Source organism: Sorex araneus, chromosome 7 (assembly GCF_027595985.1).
Source record: "Sorex araneus isolate mSorAra2 chromosome 7, mSorAra2.pri, whole genome shotgun sequence".
Classification (NCBI taxonomy): domain Eukaryota; kingdom Metazoa; phylum Chordata; class Mammalia; order Eulipotyphla; family Soricidae; genus Sorex; species Sorex araneus.
Genome location: NC_073308.1, coordinates 31,140,544 through 31,164,288, shown reverse-complemented (window position 1 = coordinate 31,164,288; position 23,745 = coordinate 31,140,544). Strand labels below are relative to the sequence as shown.

At 37.7% G+C, this 23,745-nt stretch overlaps 1 protein-coding gene across 1 annotated transcript in view; it reads left to right on the top strand.

Annotated features, from left to right (window-relative positions):
* The window catches only part of DENND1B (DENN domain containing 1B), a 223,246-nt gene extending 207,574 nt beyond the window's left edge, over positions 1–15,672 (top strand). The window contains exons 20-22 of the mRNA XM_055144664.1: positions 6,699–6,775; positions 7,728–7,944; positions 9,051–15,672. Coding sequence (XP_055000639.1) covers positions 6,699–6,775; positions 7,728–7,944; positions 9,051–9,587 — 831 coding nt within the window. The 3' untranslated portion in view covers positions 9,588–15,672. The remainder of the gene's footprint in view (positions 1–6,698; positions 6,776–7,727; positions 7,945–9,050) is intronic.
* The last annotated feature ends 8,073 nt before the right edge of the window (positions 15,673–23,745 follow it).

The following is a 23,745-nucleotide window of genomic DNA, read 5'->3' as shown; positions in this document are numbered from 1 at the left end:
TTTACAGTGATGTATCTTGATATAGATCAGAGGTTCTGAAAATTAACTGATATTTTGCCCACTGTGCAGGAAATAATTTACTCAGTTCCCCCTGGAAAACTACCTTCCTTAAGTGAACAAATGGAAAGTGCCCCCAAATTATACCCAAGGTTACTTTCCCATCCATGTCTGATCATTCCCGCACCACCGGGGTGGTACATCACACATATTGGGAAACACCAATATAGAATTTTTTTTTCATTTTCAAATTTGGGGTTTCTTTCAGATTTCTGAGCTTCTGTGGTCAGTTCTATCCTTGGACTTGGGAAGTTCTCCACTTCTATTTCTTTAACTAGTCTCTCTATCCCTGTCTCTCTTTGTACCTACAAGGATACCAGTCATCCTTGTTTTCCACTGTAATGTCAAAGGGTTTCTTTATTGCCTCAAAATCTTATTTTTTTTTCTTTCATTTCGGTTACTACAGGAGTCTTGTGTGTATGTGTCTGTGTGGAGGGGGTGTCTTTCAGCAGTCTTTGGTTTGGGGACCACTCCTGGCCAAGACTGGTGGTGTTGGGGGGCCCACCTGGGTCACACTGAAAGAGCCTATGGAGTCACCAGACTTCAGCCAGTGTTCCTGGGGAGTCTCCAGGGCTCTGTGTGGGGTGCTGAGGAGTCACGTGGAGCTGAGGGCAGAACTGCTCGGCATGTCTGGGCCGTTGAGCGTGCACTCCGATTCTGCAAGCGCTTCCTCACTCCTTTAGTAGAATTTCTACGCAAGTTTTTATTCTAGTCATCCATTTTTTTTTCAAATTCAGCATCTCTGTAAATTTTTAATAGTTTTGATAAGAACTTCTGGTTTGCATTTCCTTTCTTGTTTCATTAGTGCTTCATTATGTGTTGGTGCATTTGATGTGGGTTTTTTTTTTTTCATTTCAATCTGTGTGTGTGTGTGTCTGTCTGTCTGTCTGTCTGTTAGTAGGCACATTCTACCACTAAACTACATCCCTGGCCCCATAGTAGTTATTTAAAATTTATTGTCTGAATGGTTCCCCACTTCTGTGTAACTAAGATTGATTCCTAGGGAATTTCCTTTCTCAATAATATTATCACCAAGACAGTTATTTGCTTTGTCATTTTTTTTTCAGTAGGTGGTACCATGCAGAACGCTCTAGTTTTGAAAATATTTTATTTCTTAAGGACCCTGCTGAGGGCAGGGTTTAATTTAGTTTTTTTGCCAGGCCCTCTTTGGATGGAAACACAGGTCTAAAGCCCCATGCCGTTCCATCAGCCATCTTTTCAAAATCAGCCTTCATCTGTCTGCGCTGTATCTGTGGTTTAGACTCCTTCCTTCGTGCCCAGAGGTGGGGGATCTGCGGTCTTTGGTGGTTTGCACTGGAAACAGTTTCCTGGATTGTTGAGGGCGGGAAGGACCATAATTATTAGGGCTCAATTTCTGTTCACATGGTACCATGTAAATCTGTCCCTCTTTTGTGATCCTTCACAAATCCTCTGAACTCCTGAAGCCTGATTTGTCACGAAGTTTTGGCAGTGGCTTGGCTCTGAGACCTTGGGGAAAGGGCTCTGCCGGCCACTCTGTGTCTGCTAAAGTCATTGGAAATTGAGTTCTGGTCATGGTACCGAGCCCCCGACCGCTGTGATGAACTCACCAGAATCACGTGTACTTGCGTGGCCGCGTTTCCCGATAGTGTGACACTCTGCTGTGCCTTGGCTGTGACCGGAGCCCAGCTTTTCCTTCCCTGTTGCTGCTCAAGCGACATAGTTTGTCTCTGGTTGTGCTCTAAGGGATTCTTTCCCGGATGCAGTCTTTTCAGTCATGTATTATGGGCATGCTCCATACCACTGTTTGTCATGCTGCGAAGGCATACAACAGAGCACAAAGGGCACAAAGGAGTATGAGGTGTGGATCCCACATGGAGAGAGTCAGAGTGTAGCGGTGCAGGCAGGCACACGAACAAATAATGCAGTGTGATTAATAGTACATCGGCCAGGTGTTTGCCAAATACATGGCTACACAGAGGGCTGCTTACCAAATAAAGAGGAGGCTTTACAAGGGTCATCTTTGTGTCAGTTGTTGAAGAATAAGTAGGATTCTTCCAGTAGAGAAGAAAGAGGAGAGAAATTCTGACAAAAGGAACTTTGTGGGCAATGAGCAGTGAGTGGTTTCTGTGTGGGAAATAAGACATTATTGGTGGTGAGCAGTTAGACATGGGGAGAGGAACAAGAAATCAAAGGAAAAGATAGATCTTAATGGGAGTTTCCTTCATGCCAGGAAGTTCGACCTTTATCTTGAAGCAATGCAATGCTTTAAATCAATAGTGTAAAATGACCAAATAAGAAAATTTCTAGAAGTAATGTATTGACACACATATTTAGGTTTTCAAAATAAAATTGTAATGATCTGAGCGAGGACTAGAGAAACATCCTTATTAATTTTAGTTCTGTATTTCATACCATGAATATTGTAAGATAATTTGGTGGATGAAGTGGTTGCATTTCAATTGTCAAAAAAAGTGCATGTAGACCATAATGCCCCAAAGTAGAAAGAGAGTATAGGGAAAATTGTCTGCCATGGAGGAAGGGGGATTGAAAGGGGGAGTATACTGGGGACATTGGTGGTGGAGAATGTGTGCTGGTGGAGGGATGGGTGTTTGATCACTGTATGACTGAAACTCAAACATGAAAGCTTATAGCTATTTCACGGTGATTCAATAATAAAAAGAATTTTTAAGTGCCTGTGTGTTTTATCTGCACAAAGTACTGCTTAGATACATTTACTAATCTACAGAGTAAACTTGATTAGCTTTGTTCATGCCTTTTGCCTGCAATTGTAAAAATTATTATAATACCAAGTGCTGAGGTATGTGCAATATTATTTTTCTGACTTTATAATTATTATACCTTTATGTTTTAAGTTGTTAATCATATTTTAAAATATCAAAACTTAAAGAAATTCATTTTTATAATTCAAAGAGGCTAACTGTCATAACTTTACTGACACCCAGAAAATGCACTATTGTCTGTTAGTTCTTTCTAATGTTTGAGATTGTAAGCACAGTCTGTCTTGTTTCTTACAGCAATAAAGCAAAGCAAACTGGCTTTTAGTACTTTGGTTAGGAAGAAAATTCCTTTTTTATTTTGGTTTGGGGCGACACCCACCGTTGCTCAGGACTTACTCCTAGTTCTGTGCTCAGGGATCACTTCTGGTAGGCTCAGGGGATAATATGGGATACTGAGGATGGAACCTGAGTCACCCATGTGCCAGGCAAATGCCCTGCCTGCTGTACTATTTCTCTGGTGCCAGAAAAACTCCCCTTTAAAAAAATGTATGAAAAATTATACACAAATTTAAAGTTGTAGATAACAGGAAGTGGGAGAATTACCTTTGGCGTAAAAGGACTTCGCTGGTGCAGTATTATGTTGCAATACTGAATATAATGAAACTTTGAGAATATTTATAAGATTTTTTCTGGAAATCAACTTTTTTACTTCTTACTCATTTTTTTTCAGTGTTGAGTGTTTTACCACCCTTGATTTTTAAGAATTTACAATAACTCATTTTAATATAATGCCTGTTGCCAAATATAGACCATCTTATAACTGTCTTAGTGTGTATTTTAGGGAGTTCCAGATGATTTATGATGAAAGTGTTTATTGGACTTTGGAAACTTTCCCATTATATACTGATTAGTGAAGGCTTTTTCACATCTAAAATAAATATTTTTCTCTGAATACATACACTGTATAAAGCTTGTTTTGTTATTATATGAACCTATTTATTATCTATATACTTAGAAAAGCAAAGATGTGCACCCCTTTCTCAAAGTTAAAATCTGTTATATTAAAGTCTCTGTATTTTTTTGAGATTGTATTTCCTTTTCTTAGTCATTTATATTTTAGTTCTGTCTAGTTTAGTATGCAAGTTTCCAATACTAAGACATCTGTGATTTATGGCCCAGATAAAGATGTACTGTTATGGCTATATGTTACTACTCTGGAAAAACAAAAAACAAAAAACCCTGTATATTTCGTACAGCCTAAACTTCCTTGCTGCTGATCTTAAGTTTGACTTTTGATACAAGTCTTCTCTTTTCATCCTGTGATGTATGTTCTGTGAATGGTGCACATAGCCCTCTAATTGCCTGTAAGCAATTACCAGAACCTTACCTGAATCTCACTCACTGGAAACAGGATCTGGGTTCAGACAAACCCTGAAGTTAATGATGACTTAGTTAGATATGATGCTTTTCTCTGTTTGGGATGTTGACTAGATTGTAATTATTTTTTTCTTTCTTATTTTTGTGTGATCTTAATGAATTTTGTAGTTATCAAACAACACATTAATTGTGTGTTTGGACATGGTGGCTTCATATATATGTTCATATATATGTTTCCTAATGCTTGATAATAGATTCATTAATTATTAATTAAAAGCTTATTTCACCAAATGTTTTGTAAGTTCCTATGTTATGAATGTAGATAGTATAGAGCCAGATAACTGTAGAATAGAAAATGTTGTATTCTTCAATTTTACTTAGGATTTTTTTTGGAATTTGTTATAAGGTCTACTATTTAATAACATTCTTAGAAGAAAAACTGATAGAACCGTGAACTACCCGGAAATTTAAAAACTAAATTCAAATGTACTTATAAAATTTATCATTCTTGATGACTTTGTTAATAGAAATACTGGTTTCACTTATCAAGTACAAGGGTGGGGACTGGGGAGGTGGGAGGGGGCGGCAGGTATACTGGGGGGGTTGGTGATGGAAGATGGGCACTGGTGAAGGGAAGGGTGTTTGAGAATTGTATAACCGACATAATCCTGAGAACTATGTAACCCTCCACATGGTGATTCAATAAAATTAAAAAAAAAAAGAAATACTGGTTTCATTAAAAAAATAATGGAGTTTAGAAAATTGAGTCTCATATAGGCAGGCCAGTGTAGAATAAAAAATAAAAATTAATCTATGGGAGAAAATGAATAAGAGCAACACCTCAGACAAAGACAATCTGTTGTTGTCTTGTTTTTAATTCTTGATAAAATTTTGTGGTCTTGAGCAAACTTTAGGAGTCTTTCTGGTATACCTCCAGGTTTGTTGTGGGGTTCATTAGTCTCTAAGCTGCTCAATAGCAGAGACTCAACCCATTTTACTGAGTATATATTAGGAAAATATGTATACTTACAAAGTACTCCACAAAGACTGTTAAGTATTTATTATCTTAAGTTGTTAGTTCTTAAGTATTGGGATTATCACCAGAACTTTAGTTGCACTCATCTTTTATACAGTTGATCCCATTTGTGTGTGATTTACCACTTCCTTGAGAACATTTTTAAAAGTTGGAAATTAAATACAGAAAGTATTTAACATGTTTCTTATGTGCAAAAATAAAGAAAAGCTTGTAAGAATCCCTAGGTACTTTCATACACTTCAAAATTACCTCATCATAGCCAATCATGTTTCAGTACCCGACTATCCACAATAAAATACCCAAAAGTACATCATTTAATGTATGAATATATTTCAAGACATGTTTTTAAAAATAAGAACTATTTTAAAAATCAATTATGGTAAAATTCAAAGATAAGACAGATTAGACATCAAGAAGAATCACTGTGTTGAGTTGACCCATGTTAAATATGTGTAAATATGACAATTATTTTGAAACCTATGGCAATCCTTCAGAGATTGTTAGGGTATTACCTGGTTACTCTAAAAATTCTTAAATAAAAGAAAATAATAAAGGATTTATCTTCTCTTCTCTGCATGCATTTCAGAATAGCCAAATAATTAATAAGACAAAGTTCTTTAAAGAATGCTGACAAATATAGAATGGATGCTTTTGAAAATCATACTTATGAAATAGAGTTAGCCAGTGATTTACCACAGGATGCTAAAGCCATCAAGTGAAAAAATGGTAAGAAAATTCATAGTGAATGGATCAGCCAACTACAACTGATTCCATTAATCAGTCCTACAAAAAAAGTGAGCATCTAAAAGTTATATTCCTCGATGTGATGCAATAAAACATCCAAATCAACACCATAGGCATATAGTTTGCCACAGAGTGAAAAATTAAACCTAGAAAGTAAATCTAACCATATTCCAGATATAATTGCTGATGGGAAAGAGTACACAAATGGCTTGAAGGAAAGACAAAGTGGAATTAATCGTTGTCTAAGAGGGATTTAACGGACATCAACCTAGCAGCAATAATCTTATTGGGAACTGATCCTATAGGCCAACTAAAATACTGAGGGTGGGTGATAAGGAATATCAGTATAACCTGAGAAAAAATTAAAAAGGATTAATTTTTAGGCGTGGCATGATATTCTGGGTGTGTTAACAAAAAGAATCAGTTAAAATGTATTCTGTAGTAGTTACAGGTGGAATGATAGCTTATCTCAGATGTGCTTCAAAGCCTTGCTGTTGAGTCCATGACCCCCAGAACCAGCAGCATGAACTTCAAAGTCTGTTAAAAATGCACAAACTCACACCCTGTGCATTGTAGAGTAAGAAACTACATTTTTTAAGTGCTCAGATAGATATTTCCAGGTTTCTTCCTCTTCCTTGCGCCTTGTTTGTCAATTTTTGGGGTAAGACTCAAAAACACTGCAATTTCAAAATATTGTTCCCTATGGCTCCTTTAAAATTTATGAAAGGGACTGACACTGATTTATAGTCTACTCCTCTCTCTAGGCAGTCACAAAGAAACCTAAGAGCCTGGATGGTGTTCAATACGATGAAGATGATGATGACATGGAAAGAGCAAGCAAGTAAGTAATGGATTTTGGTGTCCTAAGAGATATGACTTACTGCTTGGTGTGACCAAATGACATGCATTTTAAGTTGCAAAAGAAATGTGGAAGAATGTGCTCCCTCAGAAATCCAATTTTTCTCACTGGCTGTGGGAAAGCCAATGCTCATTGGAATCTCATGAGGGAAGATATCTTGTAATGGGAAAGCAAGATACACCTAAAATATCTTGGCTAAGGAAGCAATAATGCTGTCAGAAAAAATGTTGGAGAGTGTTAGGGGGAAATAGAAGCACACCTAATTTAGACTCTTGTCTTCTGACTAGGAAGGGGCAGGCAAATGTCATGAATAGTGGTATCAGTCATGATGTGAATTGAATTACAGGGAAGGATGTCATTAAGTCTATGATGCTGTCAGACCAGAAAAATATAATACAAAGTTAAAAATGAATTGTAATATAAAATAGGAAACAGTAGCATCTATATGAGTTATATGGGGATGACAAAATATAGACATATTTATTTCCCTTTTTTTATCTTGGTCTCTATCAAGGAATTTATCTTTTTCTCTAATACAGGTAAATAAATAAATGGGAAAACATAAGAAAAACAAGTGAACCTGATCTTGGGCTATAGCAGAGTTTCCCTGATCCTGTTTCTGGGACTGGACTGCTAACCCAAATCCCACAGAATTTAAACTGTGTGAAAAGCTCTGCTTCTGCTTCCAGGATGATAATGTACCATCAGCTTTTTTATGTTTGTTTTTCATGCATCCGCTCAAGATTTCCAGTATTTGAGGTGGTGTGCATCTCTAAAATAGTTTGACCATGAACCAGTTGTCAATTGTGTGGTTATTGCACAGAAATGTTACTTTGGCTAAAAAATTCTGGTTATTGAAGGTAGTAGGTGATAGGTTGCTACTAACTAGCATGTGTGGCTCAGTGCCAACTAATGCTTCTTTTATTTTTCTCAGGTTATCTTCTGAAGATGGTGAAGAAGCTACTACTTATTTTTATGAGAGTGATGACTCCATTGAAACCAGAGTAAAGACTCCTTACTCGGGTGAAATGGACTTGTTAGGAGAGATCCTTGATACTTTGAGCACACACAGCTCAGATCAAGGGAAGCTGGCAGTAGCCAAGAGCTTGGATTTTTTCAGATCAATGGAAGATATTGATTATAAGCCTACGGTTAGTTGATTTTTCAACTTATCAAATGAAACAAAAGCATTCTCTGTCTTACGGTGATTAATCTGGACTTATATTTTAGTTGGGTAAAGTATTTAATCTCAAATAGAAATGTCCAAATTTGAGAAGTGTAAAATTTGAACAGTAAGAATTAGTTCTAATGACAAAATTATGCTGTTTTCCTTTTATGTAATACAATTATAGTAGCTATTGTCATTAATCAAAATTATCTTGCCAAGCCAAAATATTTTCTTGCAACATAACAGTATAGGTTTTTCATTAAAATACTTTTTTTGCTTTTTGGGTCACACACGGCGATGCACAGGGGTTACTCCTGGCTCTGCACTCAGGAATTACTCCTGACGGTGCTCAGGGGACCATAAGGGATGCTGGGAATCAAACCCAGGTTGGCTGCGTGCAAGGCAAATGCTCTACCTGATGTGCTATTGCTCCAGCCCCTCATTAAAAGATTTTAAAAACATGAGATGTTCCAATATTTTTTAAATATTTTCTGACCTCAAAAAATATTAGTAGAGATACAGTAATTTTTCTATTTTGTTGATTCAAAATGAACAACACTGTTGCAGCTGGATAATACAGATAATACAGGTTATCCCAGTTTATGTCCTCTCCAAGAATGTGCAGAAGTTTTCTTTTCTCTATATCTTCGCCAATACTTCTAGTTTGGATTTTAAAGGCAATAGTTGAAAGGACTTGGTAGCACCTCAACTCACTCCTAGTAGTAGAGCAGTTTGCAGGCATTCAAATTAGCAGTCTGTGCTATGCCTGTTCCTGGAGGAACTTGAAGGAGGTTATTGAAAGAAAACGAGGCCGGGCAGGGAGTGCAGGGTTCAGATGCTTGCCTGCCCTGCACATGACTGACCCCAGGAGGATCCCAGCTACCACCTCTGGCCTCTGAGCACCAACACAGTGACCCCTAAGCACAAAAGTCAGTGTGTGGGCCACTGCTGGGTGTGGCCCCACCTAAAACAACAAACTAACAAACAAACCCACAAAGAAATGTATCATTTTCAAAATGTAAAAGTAATCAGTACAAAGGCAGTGCTATACATTTATCAAATGATGTCTGGATGTGTTTCTTCTTTCAGAATAAATCCAATGCCCCGAGTGAGAATAACCTGGCCCTCCTGTGCGGCGGGTCCGGAGACCCAGGGGAGTGGCTGCTGGGGCAAGACGACAGTGCCCTGCAGGGCCGGCACCTGCCTCCTTCTCCCAGGAAGAGGGTCTCCTCCAGTGGTTTGACGGACTCTTTGTTTATGCTGAAAGAAGAGAACAGTGAGAAGAGCCTCAGTGCCGACAATGTGAACAGCCTCACGGGCACGAAGAAGCCCGCCTCCTCTTTGGGAGTGAGCTTCCAGCTCGCCTCGCCTGCAGCCGCCCAGACTGACAAAGGAAAAACAGAACCGAAGGAAACACTAAGCCAGATTTCAGACGATCTGCTTATCCCCGGCCCTGGGCGACGGCCCTCCACTCTCGTTCCTTGGGAGAAAGAAGGGAGCGAAGACAAAGAGACTCCTGGGGACGTCGGGCTGCTCCATGAAGTAGTGTCCTTATGTCACATAACCCCTGCCCTCCAGCAAGACTTACACATTTCAAAGGAGAACCCACGCGGAAATCAAACTTAATCCAGCAATTAAGAGTCCGTCTCTGGCATCCTAGCTTCGATGGAGATACTTTAGGATTCTGTGTAATCTTGACAGTGCACGGATTATTTGTAGGAATGACAGCGCTTACTGTGGTTTTCAAAATTATTTTTCATTTGGGACACACATTTCCCTGATTCAGTCATCTCCTGGGTATATCATATTCATTTTTTTTAAAACATAAAGCTAATTCTTCAACTGTGCTCTTAAATCAGGTACTAGATAATATGTATGTGGAAGTATATATTTATCATCTGATATCCCAGTATTTGGTGCTTAATGCCATTCATTTTATTTAAGTATGCATATACAACCCCTCCATATACCTGATAGCTATTATACTAATCAAGTTGAGCATGAAATGATCAAGATACCAAAACTTACCAGAACTCGTCTGAAACTGTTGACCCACTAATTGCCTTAATCTCACTCCTACATTAAGTGTACTTAGCTTATGAAATGTATTTACTTATAAATTTTGATAGGTAACTTATAAGTGTTCTGCAGAGCAATAATGCCTTTTTCTAGTCATTAAATCAAGAGCAAAATTCATTTGTTTTCCAAGCTAAAAAGCTCTCCTGTGGACACTGCACCCAGGTTTCTAAAAAGCAAGGTACTCACTTACCTTCCATTCAGTGAGAGATATGAAGTACTCTATTGCAATGTGAAATGAATGACTTCTGTTTACAAATGAGACACAGGAAGCATTTTTTTTTCTCGTTCTATGCCTTTGCCATTGAGAATAGAAGCCCATCCCAGAAAGCCAAATACAACATAAACTGTCCTGATGAAAAAATGTCCCTGTCTTCTTAAACTAATAATTTTCCATTTGAATACTTAATAACGTCATCTTAAATTTGTATTATGAAATATTTGATTTTAGAGTTCTAAAAGTTTAGCTTTACAGAAACAGTATGAAATAAAACACAACATTCCCAAAGGTCCCTGCCCGCAGATTTCCCTTTTATTAATATATTGATCTGGTACATTCATCACAGTTAATGAATGAACATTGACCAATTTATTTGAATTTCTTGAGTTTTTCTCTTTCTGCAGTTGTTCTTAGGTTCCAGGATCCCTTCCAAGACATGAATTTGGTTGTCAGGTTTTCTTGGCTGTGACTTGTTTTTCAGACTTCCTCTTCTTCTTCTTCTTCTTTTTTTTTTTTTTTTTTGATGACATTGATAAGTTTTGAAGATACTGATTTGCTATTTCATTTGATACTCTCTATTGCAGTTTGCCTAATTTTTTTTTTATGATCCCACTGGAATTATAGGCTTGGGAGAAAAGGGATACAAAAGTGAAGTGTCGTTTTCATCACCTCCTGTCAGGGGTATTAGACAGTCACCAGGATCGTGAATGTTGCCCTTGGCCTTTGAGTCTAGCCAGGGCTGATATTCCTCAGCTTACTCCACTCTGATGTTATTCGTTGCTCCTCTTCCCCATACTTTGAAGGAAGCCCTTGCATATGCCCCACACTGAGGCACAGAGACTGCTTCTCTGAGCAGTGTAGCTACATAAATTACTGGGATTCTTCGTGTAGCCTTGGCTTTTCTCCCTCATATTCACTGTGAAACTTTGAAATTGATCAGTGAAGCCATCATGGGCTCATTGACTCATGATAACCGAGACTGAGAAGAGGGAGAACATAGTGGTGGTGTGGTTAATTTGCTGTTATTCCATTCCACAGAAATACTCCAAGCACCCCGAATCATGAGTTTTTAAATTGTCATTTAAACCAAGATGTTTGAAAAATCATGAACTCCATCAGGATTATAAGATACTTACTGAAATAATTTTCTATTATAAAAAAATCCTACAAAAAGGTTTTATTTAAAAACACTGTGTGAAACTATTTTATCAATGTTTAATGAAAATGATACAATGAAAAATAATCCTTAGCCACATTCTAAAACCTGTGATTTTATTGCTGCAATTATTCTTGCATAATATGAAAAATATTTTGCCTTATAGGTAGTCTTAATTTTCTTTTTAAAGATAAACCATATACTTTAAATCTTTAATTATTATGTTTAACATGAAAGACTGAAGAGTCTTGTCAAATTTTTTCTGTACATAAACATTTATAATTTTACTTTTCTTTATTGAAATGCTTAGTCAAAGAATTCCATACAGCAGAAAACCTGTTTTAAATAGAAGAAAAAATGGTTAGTTTGTTGATTGGCAAAAATTCCTATAGAATGTTTTAAAAGAATATAGGCAACCTTTTAATATAATTATTGGGAGTGCATATTTTAACTTTGGAAGATTTGGGGCTTCAGATTGCATAGTGTGAAGAATAAAATCTTGACATCAGCACAGGCAAACATTTAATCACCTAACAATATGCTTGACTGTAAGACTGTGTTATTTTTGGAGAGTCATTCACAGGTAATACTTGTGTCAGGTATTTAAAGTGGATTTGTGCCTTATTTTAACATACAAAATCAACTTTTATATTTCATATTAAAAATAAAAACAATCTCTACATATTATTCTTGGAAAAATCAAAAATTTTGCTAGCAAGTATTGATATTTCAAAGCATTCACATTGTGAGTATTCCAGTTCTGTTCTACTGCTAGACTAGTAATATCATGAATATAGGGAGGATGAGTGAAATTAAGGTGAGTTCTGAAATAAAAGTCTTATTTCCCATTATATTCATATTTATCTTAGCAAATATTTGCAAGCTCCCCGCTCTATATTTCTTTTCCCCAAGAAGCAGCCCCTCTTACACAACAGAATTGAATAAGTAAAGATTTTGGTTTGGGTACAGTGTTTTAAATAGCCTCTAGACAAGAATCTTTATTGATCCCTCCCTTTTTTCCTTTGCCCTTAAAAATCATGGCATTTAAAGGGGATAGAAGAGTGTGAATTTAGGAGCAATTCTAAGTGAAGTTTTATTAAATGGTAGAGTTTGATGGTTACTTGCATTAGCATATTTTATAAATGCACCAAAGCAGAGCATGGTTATTTTTTTTCTGGTAATTAATTTAGAAAATAGATATTCACTTTTTGTTCCAGTCATTGGCAGTAAAGTGCAGTACCCAAGGATGTGGGGGAAGAAAAATAAATGTGAGTGTTTTGCTCCAAAGGCATCAATAAGATGGAAATGGAGTTAAATATCTCTGATTTTAATAATAATGTTAGTAATGACAATAATAATATTAGTAACAATAAATAAGACCAACAGTAATAAATTTTGCTTAGAGGTTATTTGTTCAAGATTGACATACAATAAAGGTTTTTAAAAGTTACTTAATCTTAAAATATTCTAAATTTTATAGCCAGGGGCCAGAGCGATAGTACAGCATGTAGGGCATTTGCCTTGCATGTGGCCGACCTGGGTTTCATCCTCAGCATCCGTATGGTCCCCTAAGCACGTCCAGGAGTTATTCCTGAGTACAAAGTCAGGAGTAACCCTGAGCATCACTGGGTGTTATCCAAAAAGACAAAATAATAGTAATAATAATAATTTTATAGCCATCATACCATTTCTAATTTCATCAACTTTACTACTATAAGAAGTCTAATAATGCTGCTATCTATCTAAGGTACCTACTCTTAAGGAGCAAATTCAGAGACTCTTAGCAGTGAAGTGGCCTTGATTCTCCATCACCTCTGTACAGGACTTTCTGTAGGAATGATGCTCTTTGTCATCCCTTGGGCCTCTTCACTCAGTTTGCAATTAAGTGAAGGTGTTTGGATGCATGTTGCTGGGATTCCCGTTTTACTGCCTTTCTTGGCACTATCCTCTAGAGACAGTCCCCACCCTCCTTAGCCCCACCCCACCTCCTCCATCCTCCTTATACACACCCTTTACAACCAGCATGTGGCAGCGCCATTCTTAGAGTCTGCTTAATAGTGGGATCCATGAATGCTGGTTAATTAGTTGTTTCTTAAATAAGATGAAGAAGTAGACTCCTGGTCAAAAGGAGAAAGCTGTGAATATAGTCGTAATCAGTAGGCCTTTCTTATTATTTCTTTTGTAAAAATGCTGAGTTTTTCAGATTATTTTCACAAATAAATTTTCTAATATGAATTGTATTCTGTTCAGCATTAATTACCCTCATTTAGAGTACATATTTGTAAATCACAATCTAAATTTAAGACTATAAATAGAATATTCAAATCTTAAGACCTCCAAAGCACTTCTTAGTACAGGAAATAGTTTCGACAAACTCCATCACTACTGACGTCCTTCCTATGTGGAACTTTCACTTCTTAAAGCTTGTTTTAGAGGCAAGATTAATTTAAGAAAATATTTTGCTTTGGTCAATATAGGGAACTATGTGTGATTTAAAAATCATATTTTATTTTGAAAATAATAGGATTTTGTGCAATATTTTGTCAGCCATAATTTAGTCCATGTAATAGTGCACATCTGCTTCTCAAGCAGATGCCTTAAGGTCATTTTTTTCAGTATTTGTCTCAAACTGTATGTAGCAATGTTCAATGTGATTCTAGATTAAAATATTGTTTATTTTATTTACAGGAGAAATGTTTTTGTTTATTTAAAATTATTATGGATATTGCATTATAGTATCATAACTAACTGCCTCAACTATAATAAATATGCAATAAGTAAACCTGAACTTTAGTATTGACAATATTGTCACTTTAAAAGAAATGTATATAGTGCAGAATGCTGATTCTACATCTGTAACATTTAACAAATACTCACTTTCTGTACCACGTAAATCTAAGGGGCATTTGTATGGTTGTGACCACGTCTATAGATTGTAATATCCTTTGCGATGAATCTTTGCTAGGATTTATAAAGGGCATTGCAAATACTTTTTGACTGTAAATTAAGTTAATTTTTGTATAATGTACAGTTTGTTTAACCTTAGAGCTCCTATAGATTTTTACCTTTCTTATACTTGAATGAGGCAGGAGAGCACTGTGGGGACTCTGTAGCTCAGGATGCGATATGTAGATATACCAAAAAAATAAATAAATAAATCAAGGTACTGAACAACATTGTTAACTGGAGGCCTTATGTCCAGGAAGCTGCATTTTTTTCAAACAATCATTAGGTTAAAAATGTCGTCTTTCATCCTAAAAGGTTGTAAAGTCATACATGATTATCTCTTTGATGTGATAAACCTCCAAGTTCCTTCTCTTTCATTTCTCGGAGGAAAGCCATTATTGGATTCAGTAACAAACCTACCCCTTAGTTATTAGGTGATGTTTAGAACAGGACAAATTTGAACATTGTGCATGCTAAATGCACTACTTTATGTCAAGTCACCATCCTTCAAATAACTTTCATTTCTGTATGACTATTTTGAGAGTGATTTAATAATCACACACCAAAAATAAGATTTTTTTTAATCTATGCTTTAGTACTTAACAGCAATGCCTAATACAGTAAACAGGTATGGGCTGCATGAACTGGCAACTTAAAATGCATAAGGCTTTTTTTTTACATGAAGGTACATAAAAGGTTCAAAACTGAACTTTTCTAAAAGCTCATTTCTTTTGCTTTGAATGACGATTTAAAGGAACTGAACATCTCCAGCTTTTTTGCTAGACATGGTCACAGATACCTGCAAGATCCTACCCATCATTGAGATTTGTTCATTGTTGCATCCTTGAGTCTACAGTATAAATCATCTCTCAAGTTGACTACTATTGGTAACACATGTGTATAGAAGTATTATCTGGGGAAGAAAATATGCAAAAACAAATTATTAGGTAAACCACGCATTACCATAAAGTGCCCGGCGACGCAGTTATAAAATAAAATTGGTCACAATGAAAACTCTGCATGGTGATGACTCTTCCTTTAGAATTGGTATTGCAAGGAAGCCACAGGTGAAAGTCACATAAGTGGGGGACCGTGGCATGAGATGAAGGGGCCAACCCATCGGACAGAGGGCTGTGGTCAGGGGCAGGAAGAAAGCCTGATTGAAAAGCGCTTGTTGCTCTAGAACTGTGCTACAGGCCCTGCTGTCTCTCTGAGCTTTGCCATCACTGCAGAGGAACTGCAGGCCTAGTTTTTCTGACGGGCCTGCTTTATCCATCCTTTCAGTGTAGGGAGCCTGTTTTGTCCGGCTCTACAGTCGTAGGGTGGATAAATAGGGTGTCTTGAAGTTTATCAGAGCAGCACTTACACAAGTCAATCAAGTACTGACCCTCCCTTGAGAGTTGAGGTTTCAAGATTAATTATAGTACCTACTCCAGAAACTCATAGGAGTATCTCCTTTTTCCCTTTCAACCTGTATACTGATGGTAGTAAAATGTTAGTAAAAAGTTAGGTCTAGTAAAAATTTATTTAGTCAGATGAAATACAAGCAAGTGTATGATGAGTATCCGTCCCCAGACAGGAAGAGCGAACATCCAAAAATGAAGAGGTTCTACATGGAGAGAAAGTGAAATCCCTTTGAAAATAAGCACAGAGTTTCCTGTGGGTGCAGAATTTCTGGCAATAGGGCGCTGGACTTATTTTCAAAGAAAACAAAACCTGCCAAGAAAAGATATCATTTCCTTGTCGGCCTCAAGGTTTTGTTGCATTTTACTGATTTTGATTTTTAGCATTTTGTCTGCCATCTTCATAGGTTAATATCAATCCCTTCCATGTAGGAATGATGGGCATATTTTGATATTTATTATAAAATTGAAAATAAAATCCAATGAGCTATTTACATGTATATTAAATGGAAAATACATACTTTAGACTTACTATTGTAGTGGAATAGGATTTTCTAGCCTAATCATAACAGTAGAGATACCTGTGTCATATTCGATATGTGAAAAACAGTAACTACAAGTCTCACAATGGAGATGTCACTGGTGCCCACTCGAGCAAATCGAGCAATGGGATGACAGTGACAGTGTTATAGTGCTAATCATAACTGTACATAGAACTTTGAATATTAATATTCACAGAAAATATATGAATAGAATAAAAATAAAATTGTACTGTGGAAATTATTGGGTGAATTAAAATCTTCCCCAAGTTCTGCCATTAATTCTGGCCCATATTTGGAAGTATGCAGCTTAAGTTTTGCTTAAAATAGAAGTCTCATTTTAGAGTGAATTATTAACAACTGAGAAACCGGGTTTTTTTTTGTTTTTTTGTTTTTTTTTGCTTTTGGGGTCACACCCAGCGATGCTCAGGGGTTACTCCTTGCTTTGCACTCAGGAATTATTCCTGGCAGTGCTTGGGGGACCATATGGGATGCTGGGGATCAAACCCGGGTCGGCCGCGTGCAAGGCAAACGCCCTACCCGCTGTGCTATCGCTCCGGCCCCCGAGAAACCGGTTTAAATAGCAGCTGCCTATATAATTGGAGAGATAGGAAACATACCTATTTATCCAACCTAGTTTGAATTCATGATTGCTTGGAGTGTAAAACAAATTGCAAAAGTCTTAAATTTTACATAACTCAATGTCTCTCAAACCTAACTTTTTACTTGAATCAGTAGTACAGGTTGAAAGGGAAAAATGAGATACTCTTTTGAGTTGCTGGAGTTGGTACTGTAATTAATCTTTGGTATGCATGCAGAAACTGAATAAAATAATTCAGTGGTGCCTTCAAGCCAGCAAATAAAACTTATTGCTGTAGTCTGGCTTAGCTGCCATGGTTTAAGCAGAAATGTTGGACTGTTACTAAATGGCTTCTTGGCTGCACGTTTCAAGAATTTTTTATTTTGGGGCTGGAATGATAGCACAGCAGGTAGGGCGTTTGCCTGGCACTCGGCCAACCCGGGTTTGATTCCCAGTATCTCATATGATCCCCTGATATCGCCAGGAGTAATTCCTGAGTGCAGAGCCAGGAGTAACCCCTGATCATCGCCGGGTGTGACCCAAAAAGCAAAAAAAAAAAATTTATTTTAAGGACAGACCTTCGTGGTACCTTTTGATGAGATGGCACGAGCTCAGATTCTCCTTTTTTTTTTTTTCCACACTCTGAGGCATCTTTGATTTCATCTCAACTGAATGTCCTTCTGTGGCATCTTTCCTCCATAACCCCCTTCTTACTTTGTACGTGTTAGACAGTGGATGGGAATCCTGGCCTTCATGATGTATGTGAACTCTAAGAAAACACTTGATGACATATTAATTTTTAGCAAAAGGAAATAATTTGAAAATTTTTTTGGCAGGTGAGGGGGTATCCATAGAGGGGCTCAGTGCTTACTCCTGGCTCTGTGCTCGGGGTTCACCCATGGTAGCGTCAGGGATTTAGCCTGGATCAGCAAGCCAAGTACCTTCATCATATTATCTCTCCAGCCCACAACTTGTGACTTTGAGATACAGCCAGTGGCATCACATTAGCTAAGGTCCTTAAGAGCAAGGTCTTTCTCAGATTACTCATGGTCTTTCTCAGATTACAATTTCTCATCTTCCTCATGTTTGATAAGCAGCATTAGGTCATCCCTCCTGCTCCAGTTTTGCTTTTGTTATCAAATATTGTGCTTTATATATTTAATTATTTAATTTTTTAAATGGAATCATCATGAAATCGACCTTTACAAAGCTGTTCATGATTAGGTTTCAGTCATACAAGGTTCTAATAGTCATCCTTCCACCAGTGTCCCCAGTTTCCCTCTCATCAACCCCTACCCACCACCCCCCAGCCTGCCTCTATGGCAGGCGCTTTTCTTCTCTCTCTCTCTCTCTCTCTCTCTCTCTCTCTCTCTCTCTCTCTCTCTCTCTCTCTCTCTCTCTCTCTCTCTCTGTGTCTCTGTCTCTGTCTCTCTCTGTCTCTGTCTCTCTCTCTCTTTCTCTCTCTCTCTCTCTCCCCCTTATGGGAATTGTGGTTTGCAATACAGATATGGAAATGTTACCAGGAATATCCCTTTACCTACTGTTAGCACTCAGTTCTTGTCCAATGTGATAATTTCCCGCTACTATTATTGTCATACTGTTCTCTTCTCTACCTTACCTACCCTCTGCCCCTCACACACTTGTGGTTTATTCCAACCATTGACCAGTCCTCCTTATTCCCTCTTTTCCCTGGTCATGGATATTAATCTTATTAGTCTCCTAACATACATATATACATATATATTAATATACTCATTTCACTCAGCATGATTCTCTCCATGTCTATCCATTTATAGGAAATTTCATGCCTTCATTTTTCCTCACACTTGCATAATATTCCATTATATAGATGTGCCATAGTTTCTTCTTTCCATTTATCAGTTCTCAAGCACTCAGTTGTTGCCAGATTCTGCCTATTGTGTATAGTGCTGCAATGAATATACAGGTCTTTCTGCTGTGTTTTTGGACTCTCAAGGTATATTCCCAGAAATGTATTGCTGGGTCAAATAGGAGCTCAATTTCTAGTTTTTTGAAGAATGTCTATTTTGTTTTCCATAAAGGTTGGACCAGTAAGCTTTCCCACCAACAATGAAAGAGAGTCCCTTTCTCCCCATATCAGCACTGGTTGCTCTTATTCTTTTTGATGTATGTCAGTCTCTGTGGTGTGAGACGATATCTCATTGTTGTTTTGATATGCAGCTCCCTGATGATTAGTGATGATAATTTTTTTCAAGTGCCTTTTGGCCATTTGAATTTCTTTTTTGAGAAAGTTTCTGTTTATTTCTTCTCCCCATTTTTTGATGGGGTTGAATGTTTTTTTTTCCTTGTAGAGTTCAACCAGTGCCTTGTAAAATATTATACTATAACAATGGAATCTTTCATATTTATGGTATGTCCCATAATAACACTATTTAAACTGTTTTAATTTAAAAATTGGTATTTAAAATTTGGGCTGGAGTGATAGCACAGCGGGTAAGGCATTTACCTTGCACATGGCTGACTCAGGTTTGATTCTTCCGCCCCTCTTGGAGAGTCCAGCAAGCCACCAAGAGTATCCCGCCCACACGGCAGAGCCTGGCAAGCTCCCCGTGGTGTATTCAGTATGCCAAAAACAGTAACGACAAGTCTCACAATGGAGACGTTACTGGTGCCCGCTCAAGCAAATTGATGAGCAATGGGATGACAGTGACAGTGATTTAAAATTTACACATTACTTTATAACTCCAATTTATAGTTTGAGGATATCACTGGGCAATGGCTGGAAGCTTACCACAGGAGTGTCTGGGAAGCGCGGGGCAGTTAGGATAGCGAGGAGATCAATATGACAATAGTAGTTAGAAATGATCATTTTGGACAGGAACTGAGTGTTGAAACTAAGTAAAGGGATAGGCCTGATAACTTTTCAGTGCCTTTATTGCAAACCAAAAGGCCCAAAAGGAGAGATAGGAGAGAGAGAGAAAGAGAGAGAAAGAGAGAGAGAGCGAGGGAGAGAGAGATCCTGCTATAGAGTCAGGAGATGGTGGGAGAGAAGCTGGGAACATTGGTGGTGGGAAATGTCCACCACCTATGGTGGGAAGGAATGGATGTTTAAAAAATGAAAAAAAAACCTTTTTTATCAAAAGACACCTGTGGTATCCATTTTCTGTCACTGTATCACTGTCATCCCGTTGCTCATCGATTTGCTCAAGTGGGCACCAGTAACGTCTCCATTTTGAGACTTGTTACTGTTTTTGGCATATCGAATACACCATGGGTAACTTGCCAGGCTCTGCCGTGCAGGCAAGATACTCTTGGTAACTTGCCGGGCTCTCCATTTTGTTATTTTTAATGATATTTTATTTAGTTTCCCTAGTGGATTTTTTGTTTGTTGTTTTGTTTTTTGGGGGGTCCACACTGACTGTGCTCAGGGCTCATTCCTGACTCTATGGTCAGGGGTCACTCCTGGCCCACCTGGGGTGCCAGGGATCAAACCAGGGTCTGCTGCAGACAAAACATGTGCCTTAGCTGCTGTACTATTTCTCTGGCCCTCCTCGGTAATTTAAGCTTTACAATTATATCTAAGTTCTTAGTTATTTGGTAAATGTTCAAATTGGACACAACCCAATTAATGAAACATGGTAAGAAGAAATATTGTAGTTGATATTATAAGCTCCCTGCCTAAGAGACATGCTTATCAACAAACTGTGAGAAAAGAATTTTAATTTCTAAACAAATGAGAATGTACATAAAATAATATTTTTGAGTTTCTGCTAGAGAAATCTAAGCTATTTCTCATTAAGACAAACTTCATTTAAAACGTAGGGGTTAGACACATAGAGCCAGGGAACACTTAGTGTAAAGATAAAGTACTGCTTTGTTAGAAATATTGTAGAATATTTTGTAGAATATTTTAATCTGCAATTAGTAAGGCATTATGATTTTAAAGTTTCTTAAAGGATTTTTTGCTAATACTTGGGGATCACAGCCAGCAGTGCTCAGAGCTTATTTCTGGCTTTATACCCAGGGATAATGCCTAGCAAGTCTTGGGGCACCATATGCGGTGCCAGGATTGAAGCCAGGTCAAGGCAAATGTGTTAACTGCTGTACTATCTCTCCTACCCCTAAAATAACCTTTGTAGTGGAGCTGGTTCTTGACCAGTGCTGAAGACACGCAGTGCTCCATTGTGTGGGAAGATTTTCCTTTCTGAGGAGAACATAACTGTCCCAATCCTATGTGATATCTGAAAATTGTTCTGTTTGCTTTTGTCTTATCATTCTTTTCCTGTCTTTGGACGATTTTCTCAACCACATGTGCACATTGAAAACAAATGTTGAGTGTTTGGAGCAATAGTCTAATGGGTAGGGTGCTTATCTTGCACACAGCCAACCTGGGCTTACCCTGGCACCCTATGCATTCCCCTCAGCCTGCTAGGAGTGATTCCTGATCACACAGCCAGGAGCACAGCCAGTTGCGGTCAAAAAACAAACAAACAAAAAATACTGTGTACACCGCTCTCAGATTTCTGTACGCACCTTTCTTTACCACTCTTTTCCACATATTTTGGCGAACCTTCCTATGTGAGTTGTCTCTTTTACTTGGAGAATGCTGCAGTTTGCTCACTGACCCTAGACAGGAAGTTGTTTTCTTCTCTTATCTGAGGACCCAGTTCTTTTCTGTCTGTTGTCTGAAATTGATGATTCATACATTCTGTCCAAATTTTTTGTCCTCAGTGGTAAGATACTGTAGTAATTAGGGTTTGATTATCGTGCTTTGGTTTTTTTTTCTTGGACAGAAACACTCAATAAAAACCTTAAAGAGGGGCTGGAGCAATAGCACAGTGTGGAGGGTGTTTGCCTTGCACGTGGTTGACCCAGGTTCAATTCTTAGCATCCCATCTGGTCCCCAGAGCACTGCCAGGAGTAATTCCTGAGTGAGTACAAAGCCAGGAGTAACCCCTGAGCATCGTTGGGTGTGACACAAAAAGCAAAAAAAAAAAAAAAAAAGAAAAGAAAAAAAAAGAAAAGCTTAAAGAGATTGTATTTTTAAATAACCCCTCAAGAATGTATCTGATAGTAATTTTTTTTTTGCTTTTTGAGACACACCCAGCAATGCACAGGGGTTACTCCTGGCTCTACACTCAGGAATTACCCCTGGCATTGCTCAGGGGACCATATAGGATGCTGGGACACAAACGCGGGTCGGCCTCGTGCAAAGCAAACACCCTACCCGCTGTGCTATTGCTCCAGCCCCTCATAGAGTCATTCTTGAAAGATCTTTGTAAACATTACACTGCAGGGCTGCTCTCAAAAAAGGCTGATGCCACTGTCAAAGGCACTGGGCACTGAACTTCTACTCCATAAAACTGCAATCCTAAAGTTACCAATAAATAATTTTTATTTGGATATTCCTTTGTAGGCTTTTGAGACTGGATGAGTACAATTATTTTCAGTAGTAAGGTTGTCGGCTGGGTGTTAGCCACTTGTCAGCAGCTTGCAGTTAATCAAGATAGACCAAAGTCATTAAAAATATTTGGTGAGCTCCCCAAATTGAATATCTTAAATTTTTTAACCATTGGGGCTGGGAATATAGTTCAGAAGACTGGAGCACATGCTTTACATGCTGGAGGCCCAGGTTTGATTCCAGGTACTACCAGGTTCCCTGAGTACCACCACCTGGTTTGAGTATGAAACACTAAACCAGGAGTAGTCCATGAGGACCACTGCATGTGGCTGTTAAGACAAAAAGAACAAGACCAAAAAAAAAGTAGCTTAAAGCCAAATTTTTGAATCAGAGCTAGATATAACAAGGTGGCAGGTAGAAAATTTTGGGTATATTTTTTTTGTGGGGGAAAGGGCTGGTGTGGGGGAAAGGGTTGGTTTGGGGACTATGCCAGCAATACTATGCCTAGCAAGAATCCGGAAGAGGTTGGAGGAAAGACTGAGACGCTGAGGAGTCTTGAGGGAATGTTGATCTATAAAGCTAGAACTTGAATAACTCCACACTCTAATCCAGAAAGTGACTTAAAAATAAACCTAGGAACAAAGTATATGAGGAATCCGAGCCCAGTATGTGTGTGATTTTGTGCTATAGTAAAGTGTATACAAATCCCACATGCTATGCACACTACATTGAACTCAAGAACTAATAAATTATCATGAAACATGTCCCACTCAAGTGGCAACTGTGAGAGACCTATACAAGAAAAGTCATTCTGTAGGTACATTTTGAAATTTAATGCACATAGAGCCGCCAATAAAAACTAACCCCACTGATGATTTGGAAGAATAAATTGTCTGGAGCTTTTGTACTCCAGGAGAACTAGAAAAAACAAGTCGATTTGAGTTGAATATATAATAAACGGTTCAATATTGAATTAAAAGTTGTCATTATGTATACAGACTAGAATTTAAGAAGACAAGATCATCAAGCAGTTGAATTTCCTTCACATGTCTGAGTATTTTTAATAAAGCTATGATTCTAGACATGGCAATTTTGTTTTCTCCCTATTTCTCTTTTAAAAAATCATATAACCTCCTGACTCAACTTCTGTTGTCACAGTTACTTCACTGTTCCTTGACTTTTTATTCAGTATATGTTTATAATCTTGGGTCAAATGAAAGTAAAGAGTATCCCAGTTCAAGATGGTGGAAATTTGGACAGGTATTATATTTATCTGCTTTCTCTTATCGGAGTATGATAACTTTTGGAAATGACCTAAAAAGTCAAATCAAACACCCAAATCCTAAAATAATAGTTTTGAGCTTAGTAAAATTTAACATCCCTAACTGAATGTATGATGGAATTATAAAGGAAAGAAATAAATTATGTAATTAGAATGTTTTTAAAAATTTAATACCCAGGAATGAATTATCCTGTATTCATTC